This window comes from Doryrhamphus excisus, linkage group LG4, assembly GCF_037039965.1.
Source record: "Doryrhamphus excisus strain RoL-2023G ecotype Guam linkage group LG4, RoL_Dexc_Guam_v1.1, whole genome shotgun sequence".
NCBI lineage: Eukaryota > Metazoa > Chordata > Actinopteri > Syngnathiformes > Syngnathidae > Doryrhamphus > Doryrhamphus excisus.
In genome coordinates, this window is record NC_136360.1 from 17,868,827 (window position 1) to 17,890,000 (window position 21,174).

The window sequence follows — 21,174 nt, forward strand, 5'->3', positions numbered from 1 at the left end:
TTACAAAATATTAATATTAAATATATTATAGAATATTAATATTAAATATTTCTTACCAACAATGTTATATAAGTTATATAAGGGGAGGGGTACATTCTCCCCATGTCTCCCCGAAAAGCAGTGATTGAGTGTTGAAATAAGACGAGTGTAAAGATGCAAAGTTGCCATGGAAAAGCCATGGTGGCACAAATGGTTTAGAAGTAGGCCTTCATGAAGGCTCAGTTATCATATTTAAATATTTCTTTATTAATTATTTTTTTATTAATATAAATATAAATAAAGAAATAAATAAATAATATAACTACATATTAAAAAATAATAATAAAAATATAAATGCAAATAATATTTAAAAACATGAATATTAAATATTTCTTAAATACCGCTCTGGTTCCATGGTCATCATGACACAGGTGACCCCCATGTGGTGGCACCACCGAGGAACAGCAACATATCTTAAAAACCCCATTTATTTGGTTTTGTTCATTTTATTTTCTTTTGGATCACAAATGTAATAAATAAACATTTGCCGGGTCACGCCATGCAAACATGACTTTCTACAACATAAAACATGGTGCAACCACCTCACCTCAACTCAACTCGCCGTTCTGCTGGGATGTCTATAGCATAAAGACATATAATGTACTGTACATACATGAATCACCGGCGTTTCATCAGTCTGTTCCCAAACAGGAAGAGCCAATGTTTACATGGATGAGAATGGTCCGAATGATGGAGGAAGAAAGCTATCGTGTGTTCCTACATAACAAGAGAGCAGGGTGGAAATAACAACAACACGTTAGTTATTGATTATTCTCGGAGTTTGCACCGACAGCTGGTCCTAATGTTTTGCCTCGTGGTGGATACAACTCGTGGTGTGATGCAAAACGGTACAGAAATAAAGCAATACTTTATGATTATGAGCTCACATCTGACTTTAGGACATTATTCCCATTCTATCACGTGGCCATGTTTGAGCAATTGTATTTACATTTAAATAAAGTTTTTTTTAAGCACAACCTGGATACTCCTTTGTGAAAGGTGAAAACGTGCAATAAGACATTCTTCTCTCACATACACACATAAAGCCAGAAACACGATAACAAGTGGAACCGGCTTAAGTCTATACCGCCGTGGCGCTGGCTGACTCCATAATTGCCGCCATGCTGACACAATGACTTGGGAATATGAACAAACAAATAAAATGTGTATATTTTGTTCCTTGCTGTGGTGGAATCCAGGTTAATACTGTTTACATGTTTGTATTTTATTCTGAAGCTGAACAGGAAGTGAGTGTGTGCATGTTTTAATGTTGTGTATTGACAATACTACAACACATAAACAGATCATTTTTCATATAAATGACCCCTTTGGATCGACTATGTGTGTAAAAAAAAAAAAAAAAAAACAGTGATAAGACGGGTTGTCGACATAAGCGGGTTCCACCGACATAATTAACGAGTAAGTGCGTGACGTCAATTCCAGTCCTGCGGAAAGAATTGTCCATGTGGTGGTTGATAAATGCGATGCAAAGCTTGAAGGTTCAACACAAGGCAATGAAACGTGACGACTGTCGGATTTGCTTCCGCGTTGCAATGTTTTGGTGCACAGGACAGTTCCCAAGGAAAAAAAAAAATTTATGTAATCCAAGAAAAAGCGCCTGGCATATGTTGCCGTTCTTCCTTTCAGATCCATTTTCGCATCCACGTGGGAGGGGGGTCGGGTAGAAGAGAAAGTGGGCGTGGGCGTTGTCACGGCCACAAAGTCACAATAGTCATTTTCTACTTTGCCTACTCAGTGCAAAACAAGCTTTACTTTGCAACGCTTCTGTAGAGCAGAGTGGAGGAAGCGGCAGACATTTTAGACATGTGGAATACTGTACCGTGTACTCGATCGTCGCTTACCCACTTTTTTTTTTTTTATTATTTCTCCTTGTGTAGAGCTTCTATGAAGGCTTCAAGCTTCTCCTGGATTTCACGTACTTTCTCTGAAAACACACAAAAAAAAAGGTTCGGTTAGTGAGTGTTCCGGTATGTAAACAATACACAGTGGATTCCCTCCACATTCCCAATTTGGCATTCACACAGTTGGTGAAATTAGGTGCATTTTATAGATTATAGATATAGATACTTGATAATACAGACACAATGTACAGCATACATCTAGAGCCCACGTACTTCGGTACGAGGTACATTATTAAAAAAAAAAACAAGACAAAAAAACAACAACCTTAAACTGTATTATGGAAAGCAGGAAGTGAACAAATGTAACACTTACTGATTGTAAAAGTACTTCATTTTTCCCAACTCTCGTCTTGTTTTTTTTAAATTAATAAAATAAAATAAAACAAACAGGAAAGCAGGAAGTGAACAAATGTAACAATTACTGATTGTAAAAGTACTAGATGGAGGGGTAGGATTTAATAAGCTTTGTTTCTTCCTGTCGCTTCATTTTTCCCAACTCTCTTGTCTTGTTTTTTTTTAATAAAATAAAATAATAGGAAAGCAGGAAGTGAACAAATGTAACAGTTACTGATTGTAAAAGTACCAGATGGAGGGGTAGGATTTAAGATTTGCTTCTTCCTACTCCTTTTGGACATGTGAAACTGGGAACTGATTATGGGATGCACTCAATTGTAATCTGATGCATGTTCAAATGAAATTAAACCATTACCATTACCAAATTGTCAGGATCTACTGGATTGAAAGGATGCAAGTGGGGTTCTAAAGTGGGCACTTCCTTCATCTTTTCCATCCTCTTCCTGTCGCTTCATTTTTCCCAACTCTCTTGTCTTGTTTTTTTTTAAATGAAATAAAATAAAATAAAATAAAATGGGAAAGCAGGAAGTGAACTCTAGTTTGCGAGTTAGCATGTGTCTCAAGACCCTGCAGTTGCGCAATATGTTGTAAATAAAAAGAGTATAAATGTGACTATAATCGTGTTTTGTCATGTCTACAGGGCTCTAATAATGCTTTGTTCATTTTAATCTGAAAAAAATATTTGTCTACCCACCAACTATATGTGGTTTCTTGAGTTTTTATTATTTGCTGTTTTATTATTATTATTACTATATTTATTTATTACTGATTTTCTTTCTTCTTGATTTGTTTATTTATTTTTCATCTTATTTTGTGCAGAAAAATAAAGATATTTGAGAACAGTGGAATGTTTTATCAGAGCTTTTATTGTAGAAAATCGGAACCAAAGCACTGAAAAAGTTTGTATATTATTCTGTTTTTAATAAATGCGTTTTTTTTTTGAAAACCTGATGCGGCCCAGCCTTGCCCAGACCTTAGCTCCAGTGGCCCCCAGGTAAATTGAGTTTGAGACCCCTGGTTTAGATTCTGTTCCACAGATGGCGCTAATGCACACGAAAGCTGCTTACTAACCGCCAATAAACAACAGAAGAAGAAAAACAAAGAAGAAGAAGAACGCACCCAATTGAGTGGGTACAAGATACCTCAATCGGATTGGGGAACGGAATATTCCACCCCTGTGAACCCGATTATATATTCATTCCGATTGGCACTTTTCTTTTGGAATGAGGTGTATACAAAAGGTTACATTCTTTCCGTTTGAGCAAATAATCCGATTGGAATTGGAATATTTGGGTCCATGTAAACATGGCTAGTGTTGCCAAATGACAAAATAAATTATCATAATTTTTATGAATTAGTGTGACCCTATGCACGCATATTGTCAGGAATTGAGAAAACCATTCCGAGGTGTTTTTTTCCCCTGCAGGTAGACATTCCATGACATTCTCTCACCAAAACACCAGATGGTCCGCGTGCGGAAAGACAGTGGAACCTGAAGGCATCCCCATGTCACACGCGATGATGAAGATTTGTGCACCGTTTAGCAAAGGCCACATCAAAGCTAGCGGTGGGATATACAGCCGGCGGGCGGGCGCACGGCTAACAGTCGGTAGGAGATACCATAACACAGAGAGTGAGAAGGGGGGGGGTGTCTACTGGAAAAACATCACTTCATGCTCACACTCCTATTGTCCAGACACTCGCATCGGACGAGCGGGGCCTCATGTAGCGTCACACGAGACGAGCTAGCGGTCTAAAGCGGCTCTTAATCGCTGATTAAACAGTAGCTGAAGCAAGTCCAATTCCAGAATGCTGGCCCTCAGCTTCCATGTCCGCCTCGGCTAATCTGCCTTGATCTGCCTCGAGCACAAACTCAAACAAGCGGCTCGGATGAACAAACTGTCGCAGGCCGCTCTATCTTCAATCACCGAGGCCGCACCAGATCCCGGAGAACCTTTCATTCCATTGTTTTCCTACGCAGGCGCCCGATGACAACAAAGCGTGGACTGTCCATTTCATGGGTGATAAATCATTGTGGTCCGGGGACCTCGGAGCGACACTGTCCTAAGTGTCCATTTCAGGTCAAGACAAAAGGTGACAAGTATGCACGTGCTTTGCAGCGAAACCCGATCTCAAGCCGGCTTCTTTTGAAAGCGAGCGGCGGGCAGAGGTGTCGCTTTCCCGACAGAAAATCACACATTTGTTTGGAAAGATGTGAGAACCCCCCCCCCTTTCCCCCGCCCGCTCCTGAAACAGTAGTAGACGTGGGTGCTAAATAACACCAGCATGAAAAAAAACCTGGACGTCTAATAGCCCAATGTGGACCCCCTCAGTCGGGGCAACATGTACTTCATACTTAACGCTCCTCTTGTGTTAGGGTTGGCAGCAAACCGTTTTATATTTTAATAATAAAAAGAATCACATAACATTTATTTATTGCATCAAGGCTTTTGGACTTTGTCGGGAAATTTTTTTTCAACAAAATAAAACCAAAAAAATAATTTGTACTACATTTTAAAATGGTCTGGTTGAAATTATGATTTTTTTAAATTATTTTTTAATTTTTTTTAATTTCAATTGTTTTATTTTTTTAATTATATATATATTTTTATTGTTTTTATTTTTGTAATTTTTAAATTGTTTTGAAATTATGATTTAAAAAAAATTACTACATTTTAAAATGGTCTGGATGAAATTGGGATTTTTAAAAGTTATGTTTTAAAATTTTTTTATTAATTTTTTTTATTTTAATTTTATTATTATTATTATTTTATTAATTTTTAAATTGTTTTGAAATTATGATTTTTTAAATTATGATAACTTTACTACATTTTAAAATGGTCTGGTTGAAATTATGATTTTTTTAAATATATTTTTTTTAATTATGATTTTTTTTAAATGACAGTTTTTTTCAATTTACATTTTTTTAATTCTTTTAAAATTTTCATTTTTTTTAAATTATGATTGTTTTTTAATTATGATAATTTTTACTACATTTTAAAATGGTTTGGTGGAAATTAGGATTTTTTAAATTGTTAATTTTATTTTGTTTTATTTTTATTTATTTTTATTTTTTGAAATTATGATTTTTTTAAATGACAATTTTTACTACATTTTAAAATGGTCTGGTTGAAATTATGATTTTTTATTTTGATTTTTTTATGGTTTAATTTTTTTTATTATGATAATTTTTACTACATTTTAAAATGGTCTGGTTGAAATGATGACCACTGTATTGTTCGGTCGGTTTGGACCCGGTTATAATAATATGACTATAAAGCAATATTTTGAGCCCCAACTGAAATCATAAGTGTACAATTAGCCAACACAATGACAACCAGCTCCTCTTCTCATCATGGAAGCTTCAGGGGATTCTCATTTTGACCGCTTTTCCAGTATACCAGCAGAAAAACAAGGTCCAGACATGTGAGGGGAATTCACTCATTTGATTGGCTGATTTCACATTTACAATTTGGATCATGGAAAGAATGGCAAGAAGTACAGTGAACCAAGATCTGGACCTGTTCTGCTTTTTCATTTCACTTTATACTAAAGTTCTGGAACTGAAAATAATAACTTTTTCTACCTTTTCTTGACATTGTTAACATGGGTGGCGATGGAGGCCTAATGGAGGCATTACACGGGGGCCAGTGATGCGGGGGGCACGCTGATTAAGTCACAGAAGCAGGTGTGGAGTAGAATGAAACATGACCTGAGCCGCGCCATGGCGGCACGCAGGCCTCCGCGGGGGCTCGGATCAAGTGCGACTGACAGAGTGATCCCGGTGTGACTGCGGGACGACATAACTCAATCCCGGCCAATCAGGGGAGGATTACCAAACATCTGTCTGAGTGGATGAAAAGGGGTTTTGGGAGGCGTAAGGAAAGGAGGCTGCCCACAGTGCGATCTTCAAAACACAGCGGGGAAAGCCCACGGCTCGGGCTTCAAAGATTAGCTTGGTTTGATGTGGCTGGCGACCGAGGTGCTACATCCTTAGCGTGCTAATGCAGGCAAAAAGGGAACACATCTGCCGACTAACACTTGGGGACTGGAGAGTATTAAACGTTAGATGAGGGTCTGTGGGTGGCAAAACCGGGGCTTGGACTCGATTTTCTACCGCTTATCCACACGCAGGGGTGCTGGAGCCTACACCAGGCTTTGGACGAGAGGCGGGGTACACCCTGGACTGGTGGCCAGCCAATCACAGGGCACATATAGACAAACAACCAAGCTAACCGCTAGCTGCTTGTGAGCTAACCGCTAGCTGCTTGCGAGCTAACCGCTAGCTTGCGAGCTAACCGCTAGCTTGCGAGCTAACCGCTAGCTTGCGAGCTAACCGCTAGCTTGCGAGCTAACTGCTAGCTTGCGAGCTAACTGCTAGCTTGCGAGCGAGCTGCTAGCTAGCTACTAGCTTGCGAGCTAACTGCTACCTTGCGAGCTAGTTGCTAGCTTGTGAGCTAACTGCTACCTTTTGAGCTAACCAGTTAACATCAAATTTATTTCCTCTAAACTTCTGCACGCTAACCACTCGGCCGCCATGCAGCCGAGTAATAATCAGAAGAATGATGATAGTAATAATAATTACTATCATTCATTCATTCATTTTCTACCGCTTTTTCCTTACGAGGGTCGCGGGGGTGCTGGAGCCTATCCCAGCTGTCTTCAAGCGAGAGGCGGGGTACACCCTGGACTGGTGCCCAGCCAATCACAGGGCACATATAGACAAACAACCATTCACACTCACATTCATACCTATGGACAATTTGGAGTCGCTAATTAACCTAGCATGTTTTTGGAATGTGGGAGGAAACCGGAGGAACACTGGAGAAAACCTATGCATGCACACAGAGATGGCGGGATGGAGGGTGGGATTGAACCCTGGTCTCCTCGCTGTGATGTCTGTGCGCTAACCACTCGACCGCCGTGCAGCCTGTACATTTTATTATTACTTAATTTTTTCGTCACTATACCTCATACCTACCAATTACCAAGTAATTTAATGCATAATAAAAAAGTAGTAATAGTGATGTCATAAGTAAGGGGGTCTAATTGTAGCGCTAACCACTCGACCGCAGTGCAACCTACAACCAACATTAAAAACAAAATAAATCATGTTCAGATCAACCAGATTGGAACTGTTCTGATCATCGGTTCTTCTAGCGTCATTCTAAATCGGGACAGTTCCATTATAGCAGTGCTTCTCAAATAGTGGGCCGGGGGCGAAAAATGTACGCCTGCTTCAAACAAGCCAGGAGTCCAGAACTTTGAGGAAAGCCAATATTCTACGTATGGATGAGAAAGTGTGAGAAAGAGATATTTCTTCCATCTGTTTGCCACCAATGACAACAAAGAAGGAAACAAGCTCTATTTTGACTGTCCAGTATTAAGGCAACAAAACCCAGTAGACAGAGTCTCCATTGCTGGTCCTCCACGGCAGATCTAAAACCCCATTTAGACTCGTGTTTACCTAAGAGATGAGCCCCAAAACACAGTCATTCAACCGCTCGCCCCTTTATCTCATCATGAATATTCCCATAATCCTCTGGCTTCCATCCCAGAGGCCCCTTCCTTTTACATGCCGGGTTGTAGTTGTATGGGCTGGTGCGGTGCGGGTGGTGGTAGTAGTGGGGTGGGGGGGGGGGGGGGGGGGGTTGTCGGCCATTGACAAAAAGGGAGGGAAGTCCAATCCCTTCTTTCAAGAAATTCTCCAGCCAGGCTTGATCTCCACGTGAAATATATATCGGTTCACACTTGCGGAAAGAGAGTCGCCACTGAACGCTGTTCATTGACTGTACAAGGAGGCGGTCATGTTATCCTTATTTAACTCAAAAACATTCCCAAATGGAGGAAAACCTTCATGCTTAACCCTCCTCTTGTGTTAGGGTCGGCACCAAGAATCACATAACATTTGTTTATTGCATCAAGGATATTTTTACTTTGTCAGGAAAGTCTATTTGAACAAAATAAAACATTAAAATAATTTTTACTACATTTTAAAATGGTCTGGTTGAAATTATGATTTTTTAAAATTATTTTTTTTAATTTTTAAATTTTTTTTAATTATGATTTTTTTTTGTCAACGAACCGCACATATTCCTTACATGTCTTGTCAAAGTCACAAGTAACATGCTAGCAATGGCTAGCTGCTCAGGCAGACTGAGGGGTGTGGACTAAAATAGGTCCCACTGTATAAGATCTATCTGTTCAGGAGGATCTGGGCCCGATCCCAGACTCAATGGTAATTGTTTCGTTTTGTTTTATTTTATTTAAAAAAAAACAAGACAAGAGAGTTGGGAAAAATGAAGCGACAGGAAGAGGATGGAAAAGATGAAGGAAGTGCCCACCTTAGAACCCCAATCGCATCCTTTCAATCCAGTAGATCCTGACAATTTGGTAACGGTAATGGTTTTATTTCATTTGAACATGCATCAGATTACAATTGAATGCATCCCATAATCAGTTCCCAGTTTCACATGTCCAAAAAGAGTAGGAAGAAACAAAGCTTATTAAATCCTACCCCTCCATCTGGTACTTTTACAATCAGTAACTGTTACATTTGTTCACTTCCTGCTTTCCTAATATCGTTTAAGTAGTTTTTTTATTTTTCCTTTTTTTTTTTTTTCAATTTTATGTCACGTACCAAAGTACGAGGCAAAAATACATTTTTTTTAAATAAAAATAATATTTGTGCACTTCTTTTTGGAATTTTCCCCGTATGTGAGACATGAAGGTGAATGCCTTTATTGATACTTTATTCCTGTGATCATTATGTATTGCATTATTTAATTTTATTTTATTATTCTATGTATTATTTTATTTTATTTATCATTTACATTTTTAATCAACTTTTTAAATTCATTTTATTATTTATTTATATTATTTATTAATATAAACATATACAAATTAAATATATACTTTTATGTATTTACTTTATTTTTAGTTTATAATTATTTTTAAAATGACTTAACCGCTAGCTCGCAAGCTAGCGGCTAGCTCGCAAGCTAACTGCTACCTTTTGAGCTAACCAGTTAACATCTGGTTGGCAGTCTATGACATGAGGCCCCAGATGGGGAAGAGGGGTTAACAGAGCGAAGGACAGTGACGCTAATAGCTTACTCTTGGGCAAAAACCAAGTAATCCTCTTTCTGGGATTTATTCCCACCGTTCCTGGCTGGAGGTAAAATCCAGGAAACGAGGAGGTAAAGAGGAGGTGCTATAAAAAGTGCCAACAGACAGAATGATTTCAACCGTAGGTCAAGTGCCAAGGTTGAGGCGCCCTTTGTTTCTCCTGAAAAACACGACAACAAAAGCTGCAGCGCAGCACGGCCATAAGAGACCAGGTTTATGCTTGAAGACCAAGCTTGTCATCGTTCACATGGAAGCTTTATTGCTTATGAGCGCCAAGGTCACAGTGGAGCTAAGGACCTGGAAGAGTTCAACACGCTGCTCTTTCCATCTTTAGAAAGACAATCTCTTAATGTAACAAACAGAAAACTCGTCTTTCCCCTCAGACTTCATTTGTTACTAAATGCAGACTGGAGCAGCTCAAGAAAGACATGAACCAAACGGGGAAACCGGGATGTTGATAGACTGAACGCCGCGTCAATGACAGAGCAATGAATCTCGCTGGTCTTATCTAGAAAACAGATTCCTGGGAAAGGGCGGCCAAAAATGGGGTGACATGCCGAGGGGTCTGAACAGGTTCAAGCTTGGGGGCAGCCAAAGGGCGGATCGAGAAAGCTGACAAAGACTTGGTGCAATGTTTGGTTTGTGTTATGAACATATACGCAAGATGCTAGGTTAATTAGCGACTCCAAATTGTCCATAGGTATGAATGTGAGTGTGAATGGTTGTTTGTCTATATGTGCCCTGTGATTGGCTGGCCACCAGTCCAAGGTGCACCCCGCTTCTTGCCCAAAGACAGCTGGGATAGGCTCCAGCACTCTTGCGACCCTCGTGAGGAAAAAGCGGTAGAAGCATGTGGAAGTGGTTTGTTTTTGTTAACTGGTTAGCTCAAAAGATAGCAGTTAGCTCGCAAGCTAACCGCTAGCTTGCGAGCTAATTGCTAGCTTGCGAGCTAATTGCTAGCTTGCGAGCTAACTGTTACCTTGTGAGCTAGCTGGTAGCTTGAGAGCTAGCTGCTACCTTGCAAGGTCGCAGTTAGCTCGCAAGCTAGCAGTTAGCTAGCAGTTAGCTTGCGAGCTAACTGTTACCTTGTGAGCTAGCTGGTAGCTTGCGAGCTAACTGCGACCTTGCAAGCTAGCAATTAGCTCGCAAGCTAGCGGTTAGCTTGCGAGCTAACTGCTACCTTTTGAGCTAACCAGTTAACATCAAATTTATTTCCTCTAAACTTCAGCCAAAAACAAACCACTTCCACATGCTTCTACCGCTTTTTCCTCACGAGGGTCACAAGGGTGCTGGAGCCTACCCCAGCTGTCTTCGGGCAAGAAGCGGGGTACACCCTGGACTGGTGGCCAGCCAATCACAGGGCACATATAGACAAACAACCATTCACACTCACATTCGGGAATTTGGGAGGAAACCGGAGTACCCGTAGTAAAAAAAACAGGCATGCACGGGGAGAACATGCAAACCACACAGAGATGGCCGAGGGTGGGATTGAACTAGTTGAACGCGCTAACCACTAAACCGCCGTGCAGCCTGTACATTTTATTATTTAACTTTTTTTTTTTCGTCACTATACCTCAATAATGTACCAATTCCAAGCAAGAAATTTAATGCATAATAAAAAAGTAGTAATAGTGATGTCATAAGTAAGGGGGTCTAATTGTAGTCTTGACTCACACCCAACATGGAATGGTCTATCTTTGTGTCATCAAAGAAGCTACTGCTGCTGGTACTTGTCTCCGTGAGGACGACGCAACATGACATCTTAAGACGATACGTCATCCCTTAGAGAAGAAGAGAGCACTTCTCTTTAAACCCTCGCTAATCACTCTCTGGAGGTAGCCGCTCCAAAAGAGGAGGAGGAGATGAAAGGAAAGCAAGTGTGAGGCTGAGAAAGCATTCCGCTGTGCAAGCCCAGACAACCGGAGCCCTATTGGATTCCGCTTCTTCTGTGCTAGAAGAAGAAGAGAGAAAATGAGCGCAAGCAGAAACGTGCACCAAACTGGCACTGCTGTAACGGCCTTAAACGCTGGATAACCATGACAGAACACTGGAAACGCCCCCACGGTAACAAACCTGGAAGAACTTCCTCGTAAACACACAAGAATATGCTGACTTCCTGAGTATCAGCTGAGGATGTCAACATTGGCTAAGCAATACTTCTTAAATAGAGGTGATAAGGAATCATACAATAGGGAAATGTACTTATTTAGAAACAAAATATTTTCAAAGTAAGAACATAAAAACATCTTTAGGACCTTAAAAATTCACTTAAGATTGTTAGAGTCCATTTGACATAATAATAATAATAATAATAAAATAAAAATCATAATTTCAACCAGACCATTTTAAAATGTAGTAAAAATTATCAGAATATAAAAAAGCATAATTAAAAAAAAGTTATTTAATTTTTTTTTTAATCATAATTTCAACCAGACCATTTTAAAATGTAGTAAAAATTATTTTTTTGGTTTTATTTTGTTGAAATAGAGTTTCCTGACAAAGTCAAAAAGCCTTGATAGAATAAACAAATGTTATGTGATTCTTTTTATGCATTAAAATGTAAAACGGGTCGATGCCGACCCTAACACAAGGGGAGGGTTAAGACTTTATGATTTTATGAGATTTTAAGTTAATTATAGATTAATTAAAATTCCAATAGTGGATTTTAGCCTTTTGAAGACCTAGTGGAGATGGCGGACCAGGACAAGAGTTTGTCCACATAGAAATGTTGTCGACCGGGGGACCGGGGGACCAAGACCCACTGTCGTTGCCAGTTTGTTGATGGTTTTTCAACCAATCTGAAATTTGACAGCCATGTGCTTGTCAGTCTCCTCCATATTTGTGTAGCAAATAGTAGACTAGACTAGACTAGACTAGACTAGAGCACAGTACGGTGCTTAGACTCATCCAGTCTGTTTAAACAAGGACAACAAGTTCAAGCCATGCACTGCTTTCAAGAGTTATGTGATTTATGTCCACACGTGTACGCTGTGGAACGTCACTCAATTGAAGATGACATTTTACACTTCATTAAAAGAAGCATGCTAACGTTGACAGTTCCTACGAGGTGCGGCCCCAACAGCCGCCAAGCGACATCCCGGTGGGTCTCCAAAGAGGCGTGTGCGTGCAGGCCCCGCTCCAGCGAAGGCAAGGTGCCATGCAGCTGGTCTGGCACACGCTGCATTGTAGTTCCGAGCACTGATTAGCAATGCTTTCACGCGCTCGCTCAATAATGCGCACACCTGACCTCGACTTGGAACATGAGATGCGGCGGTGGCGGTGGCGACGGGCCTTCCTGCAAGTAGGGGCAGATAGAGCTTAACAACAGACGGCCCTTGGGAGCAGAGCTCTGCCTTTTGTTAAGTGTGTTTGTTCTTACTCCTGCCCCCGTTTTACCCCCCCGCTCCTGTGGTCAGGTGAGGTGGGCTTTTAGTTGGATTTTTTTTTTTTTTTTTTAGAGGAATACAGATCTAGAGGTCAGCTGCACGGACTTAGACAAAGGCAGTGGAGCAGCAAGAGAGAGAAGTTAACATATGCACGGGTGGGAGTGGGGTGTGTGGGGGGGTCTTTGGGCCGGATCGTGTAGCCTGTGGTATTAGCGGCCTGACCATCGGGGTCAGGTCACAGTTGAAGGCCTTAGGCACAATCTGATCTCCTGTCAGGAAAACAGGTTTAATAAAAAAAGGTTGAATGAAGTTCAGGTCAACAGAAAAGTACGGTGGTTCGACCCCCAGCGTGGGGATACATTATGGGGGTGTAATGCACTGTGTCAGAAAGTTGCCACAGCAGCCCCCGAGCTTTGGGATCTACCGGCAGATATTCCAGTAATCTAATGCTACCATCATTCCGCCACGTTGAACATTACATTCAAAATTAAATCACAAACGCAAGATAACAGAGTGGTTATGCCACTGTGGAACATTCCGGGTATTTCCTTTTATTATTTTTTATGGTAATGGTTTTAGATTACAATTGAGTGCATCCCATAATCAGTTCCCAGTTCCCCATGTCCAAAAGGAGTAGGAAGAAGCAAAGCTTATTAAAGCCTACCCCTCCATCTGGTACTTTTACAATCAGTAACTGTTACATTTGTTCACTTCCTGCTTTCCTAATATAATTTAAGTTTGTTTTAAGGTTTTTTTTTAAGTTTAAAAGTTTTTTATTTTTTAATTTTTTGTACTTATTTTATTTATTTATTTTTATTTTTTAATTTTTTGTACTTTATTTTATTTATTTTTTATTTTATTTTTAGAATTTTTGTCTATATATTTTCAATATTTTTTTAAACTATATCAGCAAGTTGAAGTATTTATGATTTTAGAAATAAGGAGTTAGTATGTTCTCTGTAGGCGGCATTTTGAATTATCCTTACTGACCTTTTTTGCAGTACATTTAGCGAGTGAAGATTGCCTTTGTAGTTATTAGCCCATATGGAAGGGACGAGTGGCGTGATCGCGTGTGCTCTAATTTCGCTATTGGCTCACTACAGCCACACCAGCTGAGTGCCATGTTTATGGTTGTCGAGTGGCGTTCCGTCCGTCCAACAACACACAGTTGCAGATGTCTGCTGGACAAGAGTCTGAAATTTGCCCAACTAGAGTCTCTTTGGTAGCCAAAGTACAACATGTTTTAACTGTGTTATTATGAGCTTTGAAGAGTTGCGTTCAAAGACCGCATGTCATTAAAGATGATGCTTCCGTCTGCCGTCATAACAGACAGATTAGTTAAATTAAACTAATTACATTAGTCACCGCCGTTAATTAACAATTTTAACTGCATTATTATCATTAATGCAATGCAACTTGATAATCAAGCAAGTAAAGGTAAATTTTTGTCGTCTAACCAAATCATTTTTCATAATTAATTAATGATTAATACATTAATGATACATTAATGATGCATAATAATGCAAGAAATATTTTTCAAATTTTTGTCATCTAACCAAATCATTTTTCATAATTAATTAATGATTAATGCATTAATGCATGATTAATGCATCATTATTCATAATTAATGATAATTAATGATCATATTCATCATTAATGCATTAATCATTAATTAATTAATGCATTAATACATGATTAATGCATCATTATTCATAATTAATGATAATTAATTCATAATTGATGACTATTAATGATCATATTCTTCATTAATTCATTAATCATTCATTATGAAAAATGATTTGGTTTGTGATGCATGATTAATGCATCATTATTCATAATTAATGATCATTAATGATCATATTTATCATTAATGCATTCATCATTAATTATGAAAAATGATTTGGTTAGATGACAAAAATTTGAAAAATCTTTCCTGCATGATAAATGCATCATTAATTAATGGTGCATTAATCATGCAGTAATGCATTAATCAATTAATTATGAAAAATGATTTGGTTAGACGACAAACATTTGAAAAATATTTCCTTACCTTTACTTGATTGATGAATTATATAAAATTTCTGAAAATATTAAATATATAAAATTTCCAAAATATTTTTAAGTCAATCAAATAATAAAAAATAACATAAAAAACAAATATATTAAAAAATTACAATCCATAACGTGTCTTATTTTGACATGCATTATTTCCAGGGTTTTGCAGGCTCCATAAAATGACTAAAGATGAATAAAGATTCTAAGATTTGTGGTTGACGTTGCAAACAAAGGCGCCCCTTTCATTGGAAAACGGGTGATATCCCTCCGTGGGAATATTCCGGTGATGCAGTGACTATGTCAGACTATAAAAAGGGCTAGAAAGCTGCAAATACACTTAAAAGAATAGCAGTCAAACGTTTCTGCAGACTTTCACCGTTTGCTCCAAGAAAACCTTCTCACATTCTGCCAAGGAGCCAGACCGTCCCCCACATGCAGCTGAGGCTGCACGTGCACGCACATGCACGCACACACACACACACACACACACAGAGCAAGTGTCAAGGCAACTAATGACCCACAACTGCCACTCAAGTAGAACCCTGACAGAGTGAAAAAGATGTGGGAAGTGTACTTTCTGGTAGGGAAACATCTAAGTTCCAACGGTGAGTAGTTCAAGAGGAATTGTAAATGCAATTGTCATGTATTGTTGTGTATTTGCTGTATGGAAGACATGAGATTCCATCTCCATTCCCAAATGTGTTGTTTTGTTCGGTGGTCGGAATCATGGTCTGTCAAGTCTGTTTCGATGACGTTTGGGTCTGACTTGTCTCATGGGTTCTGCAAGGCCAGGCAGGTCTTTGTGGGTGCTTTGTGTGTATTTAAGGGGGGGGGGGGGGGGGGTCCTTTTCCTCAAGTCAGGAGAAAGCGCCATTTGCTTCCGTTTTAGCTTTGTTTGGCCAACGGGAGTACTAACAAGACTTGTGTAACTGCTTGGATTGATGCTTGTGTACTTAGATGAACAATTCCATTTGTATCCTGCTCTTAAGAGGATACAGCCATGTGTGCGTTTGTGTTTAACTGGTGGCGCAAAAAAGGACGGATGAATGGATGTGTCTGTTTTCTTAAGACAATTACATGTCTTGGTCAAGCTAAGCAAACAGTCACCTGCAGTATATGCTACAATGATGCCTTATCAGGATTTACCCAAACAGTAGGAACACTGTATTGGATGCCATGTTGGAAAGTGTGTGGTCTCTGACAAAATGCATAGGGTCTTATCTTTGGTCTTATCATTGACTAAAACGTGACCAAAAGTTAGCAAAACACATAAAATTTAGACTTTAACCAGTCCAGGGTGCTCCCATATTTCCCATACGCAACTTCTACTTTGACAACTAGTACTACTCGTTTGTTTTGTTTGTTCCTCACATCATAACTAATAACATTATAGCTCTACGGTAGTAAAATAATAATGTTTTCTCTATAATGTTGCAATTTTAGTCTTGTAAAATTTTTCTTGTTAAAATTTTTTTGTCTGAATATATTTCAGTTTTTTTTAATGTTCCCCCCCCCCCATTTCTGCACTTCATTTTTGTTTTATTTTCTAAATATTTCCTCTTGCAATTATGACTTTATTCCTATAGTATTTGGGACTCTTTTCTTTAATATTTTACTTTATTATTTATTTTACTTTATTACCTCATATTATAATAATGTTCTTGTAAAATTGTGACTATTATATTATTTAATTTGGAATATTTTATATTCCAAAACGGACAACTTTATTTTCCTATGTTTATTATATTATTTTTTAATTTAATTTAATTTAATGTTTAATTTAATTAGTTTTTAATTTAATTAAAATTTAAAAAGGGTTAGGGTTAAAAATTCTATTAAACTAAATTTTAAATTAAATGTTAAATTAAATGAAATATTATTATTAAATTATATTATTACATTATATTATTTCATATTATTAAATGATATTATTTATATTATTAATGTAAGAGCCACTTAGTCATTGACCGGCAGTGATCAGTATTCTGGCTCAGATTAAGCACCGCTGCCCCCTATTGACCGCTCGCATTATCATTTTCCAAACACGTTGACAAGATCCAAGTAAATCACGTCTTACTGAGATCCTCGGCCAGCTGGACACGGCGACCGGTGATGAGGTGAGACTTCTTCTCTGTATCTTCTCCGAAGTCATCCAGCACCTCCTTGACGTTCTTCTCCAGTCGGCGTACTGCATGGAAAACATGACACTCATCACGCGTGCGGGTGGGGTGGCACAGCAACCAACGCATCCAAGACCGGACTAACCTTCAGTGTTGGTGAGCTGCTGTCGTAGCGTGTTGGCTGTGATCACCAACATCCTCTGGATCCTCCAGAACAGGACCACATCATTGCACTCCAGCTGCGGAATTGTGCAGCAGTGAGCTTAAACTTTCGGATAATATGTGGACATTCCTTACCTCGGAGTCAACAAAGTGCCTCTGGTAGTAGTAGAATCCGCGCTTACAGAGGTTACAGTGGGACAGGGCCTTCTGTAAGAAGTGGCGTCGGTAGAGCTGATGCCAAGTGTCCTTGATCTGGACCCACGGGAGGAAGTCCGGTTAATACACGACGAATACAAGGCGTGCCCGCCAAATGCCCGTTATCTCACCAGCATGGGGTCCACTTCCACGCCTCGGCCTTCCAGGTTCTTCCTGACCGTGGTGACCTCGTCGTTGGCCAGGTAAGCCGTGTGCTCGTCGTGCAACTTCAGTAAGCGCTCCAGCTCCGTTTTGGTTTCATTATGGATGTGCTGCAAAGTGCAAAGTCAACATCGTCAACACAATGTTGAAGTAATAATGCAACATTATTATTATTATTATTATTATTATAAAACACTGCTTGGAAAACAAAACCCCGTCGAGGAACGCACAGACCTGGTCTGGTGTTCGGTTCTTCCAGTACAGCCACCTCTGCTTCCAGTCTGGACCCACCATGTCTGCGATTACCGTTTCAGCTGCAAGATGAGAGGTACACAGGTATGAATATTTACTGGATATAGTATTCACCATGAGTACCATGATAAAATAAAATAAAAAAAAACTGTAGATATGCTCAGAAGATATTTTATATTCCAAAACTGACAACTTTATTTTCTTATGTTTAATTTAATTTAATTTAATTTAATAAAATTTCTGGAATGTTTCAAATGCTACTAAAATAACATTATTTTTCATTCAATTCAATTTAGACTTTAACCAGTCCAGGGTGTCTTATAATAATAGTCATCATAATCATAATTTAGATGCAACTTCTACTTTGACAGCTAGTACTACTTGTTTGTTTTGTTTGTTCCTCACATCATAACTAATAACATTATAGCTCTACAGTAGTGAAATAATAATGATTTCCCCATAATGTTGCAATTTTAGTCTTGTAAAATGATGAATTTTTGTCTGGTTGAAATTTTTTTGTCTGAATTTTTGTTGTTTTATTTTCCAAATATTTCCTCTTGCAATTATGACTTTATTCCTATAATATTTGAGACTCTTTTCTGTAATATTTAACTTTATTGTTACTTTATCACCTACTAAATATTACAATGTTCTTGTAAAATTGTGACAATAAAATAAAATAAAATAAAATAAAATAAAGTCGGCACGGCGCAGACCTCACAGCTAGGAGACTAGGGTTCAATTCCTCCACGTGCATGCGTGGGTTTTCTCCAGGTACTCCGGTTTCCTCCCACATTCCAAAAACATGCTAGGTTAATTAGTGACTCCAAATTGCCCATAGGTATGAATGTGAGTGTGAATGGTTGTTTGTCTATATGTGCCCTGTGATTGGCTGGCCACCAGTCCAGGGTGTACCCCGCCTCTCGCCCGAAGGCAGCTGGGATAGGCTCGAAACCCCCGCAACCCTCGTGAAGAAAAAGCGGTAGAAAATGAATGAATGAATGAATGAAAATTAAATTAAATTAAATTAAATTAAATTAAATTAAATTAAATTAAATTAAATTAAATTAATTATATTTATACTTATACTTTATACTTATATTTATACTTTGACTTTATTCTTGTGAAATTAATGATATTTCCACTTTTGCTGCTGTTTTTAAAGGTGTCTTGTTAAATGAGGGATGGGGTGGGTCAATGACGGTCCTGCTCTAACATGTCGCAGAGAACATACTGTCTTTCAAGCGTGACTGCAGGGTTTCCTCCATGAACTGGATGGCGGCATCCCACTGGGGCTTGTCTGTGATGGAGCGGTCTTCTAGGGCGTTGTGCTGGATCACCCGCTGATTGACACAACAAGAAAAAGATGCCAACTGCAGTACATGTACAAGCACTGCGAGTGTCCCAACATGTGACCCTGGTGTGAAGGTAGCAAGAGTAGACTTGAGAAGGTCTTTACCAGGCTGTCCATGGCCCTCTCGTTCCACTTGTGCCTCTTGATGCTCTCGTCCTTCACGGCCTCCTTCAGCTTGTCAAAAATGTCATCCTGGTCTTTGCCTTTGTACTCGGCCATGAAGCGAGCAAATTCCTCCTGCAGAGTCTCCCAGGCAACCTGAAGGGGCGAAGACGTGGAGCACAACACAACACGGTAGATGTGCAGCCCAAGTGGATGATGTTGCCTTTCATATGCATGACAACACCTGATATCTTCCACAGTAGACGGGATTCAAACGTTTCCAAAGATAATCATGTCATGTTTTGATGACTCACTAACAGAAGCATTCTTTACAATTAGGTTTGTTTTTTTTGACTATTTCGGTACAAGAAGGTCAAAATTATCCTTTATTCTCAATTGACTTCATATACAATTTCACTGTTGGTACTACTACAGTACTACAGTACAATTTGGGCAACGGGTTTCTCTAAAATGTTTGGAATTCATGGCATTTCAAACAAAAACGACATGCTTCAAAGTGCGCTTCAAATTTTTTTTGCTTCACTGTGGCTGCATATGACATTTTAAGTGAAAAAAGCACAATTAAAAGTAGGAAAATATTCTATTAATAAATAAGGAATCCCACTTTGCGGAAATTGGCTTATCATGGAACCAAATAACCACGACTATTGTACTATGTGGAATGATGACGTGTCACGGTCACATCAGTCAGTTAAAAGTAGGCATCGACTGATATGTTTTTTTTTCCGTCCGATGCCGATTTTGCTTGGGTTGATACTGCTTTTGCGCCCTCAATTTATATGAAAAAATGACCATGATAACAAATATTCCAGGTCTCAAGTTTAAATAAATATTTATTGAAATGTAAACACTGAACACAGTAGGATTCAGCTTTCTTAAACAATCATTTAAACCAGGGGTCTCAAACACGCGGCCCGCAGGACACTAGTTTGAGGCCCCCGCCTTGATATGAAAGTTTAATGTTAGTGCGGCCCGCGCAAGTTTCATATGGATGCTGTATGGTATCATGTACCCATAAAAAATTATTACGTTTGATTAATGTTCATGTTAAAGGTTAAATAACTGTTAATAGTTATCCTCCCTATCCGTGTGGAAGTGGTAAGTTTTTGGCTATTTAAGTTTAAAGGAAATAACTTGAAGGCTACCGTTTAGGTCGCTAGCTCTCTAGTTTCCGAGTTAGCATGTGTCTCAAGACCCTGCAGTTGCGCAATATGTTGTAAATAAAAAGAGTATAAATGTGACTATAGTCGTGTTTTGTCATGTCTACAGGGCTCTAATAATGCTTTGTTCATTTTAATCTGAAAATAATAATTTGTCTACCCACCAACTATATGTGTTTTCTTAAGTTTTTATTATTTGCTGTTTTATTATTATTATTATTATTATATTTATTTATTACTGATTGATTTTCTTTATTCTTGATTTGTTTATTTGTTTTTCATCTTATTTTGTGCAGAAAAATAAAAATTAAGATATTTGAGAACAGAGGAATGTTTTAGCAGAGCTTTTATTGTAGAAAATTGGAACCAAAGCACTGAAAAAATTGGAATATTTTTCTGATTTTTAATAAATGCGTTTTTTTGGGGAGGAAAACCTGATGCGGCCAAGCCTTGCCCAGACCCTAGCTCCAGTGGCCCCCAGGTAAATTGAGTTTGAGACCCCTGATTTAAACAGTATTATCAATTTTAAAAGGAATAAATATTCATATCCATGTGCAAAACATTCTGTTGTAGTTTAAGATTTATCTAGCATCGATTTGATGACTGCTTCTCCGCAGTGATTATTATTATTATTATTATTCTTTCACTTGGCATTCATGTTACCTATTTCAAAGCAGGTAGCAATATTTCAACTAAGGCTAGTTAAGAGATGAAAATGTAACGGCGGGGTGCTGCGACTGCGTGTGTTGCAGGGTCCTC

The 21,174-nt window shown here is 38.7% G+C and overlaps 1 protein-coding gene across 6 annotated transcripts in view; it reads right to left on the bottom strand.

Annotated features, from left to right (window-relative positions):
• Positions 1 to 465: 465 nt before the first annotated feature.
• opa1 (OPA1 mitochondrial dynamin like GTPase) overlaps positions 466 to 21,174 on the bottom strand; it is a 40,987-nt gene continuing 20,278 nt past the window's right edge. For 4 of the 6 annotated variants that reach the window (XM_078790313.1, XM_078790311.1, XM_078790312.1 and 1 more), the window contains 8 exons: positions 19,238 to 19,390; positions 19,013 to 19,121; positions 17,761 to 17,840; positions 17,496 to 17,636; positions 17,305 to 17,421; positions 17,153 to 17,246; positions 16,965 to 17,075; positions 466 to 1,984 (listed from right to left, as the gene is read on the bottom strand). In XM_078790313.1, coding sequence (XP_078646439.1) covers positions 1,920 to 1,984; positions 16,965 to 17,075; positions 17,153 to 17,246; positions 17,305 to 17,421; positions 17,496 to 17,636; positions 17,761 to 17,840; positions 19,013 to 19,121; positions 19,238 to 19,390 — 870 coding nt within the window. In that variant the 3' untranslated portion in view covers positions 466 to 1,919. The remainder of the gene's footprint in view (positions 1,985 to 16,964; positions 17,076 to 17,152; positions 17,247 to 17,304; positions 17,422 to 17,495; positions 17,637 to 17,760; positions 17,841 to 19,012; positions 19,122 to 19,237; positions 19,391 to 21,174) is intronic. The other 2 variants (XM_078790309.1, XM_058073198.2) reach the window with 2 other exon arrangements.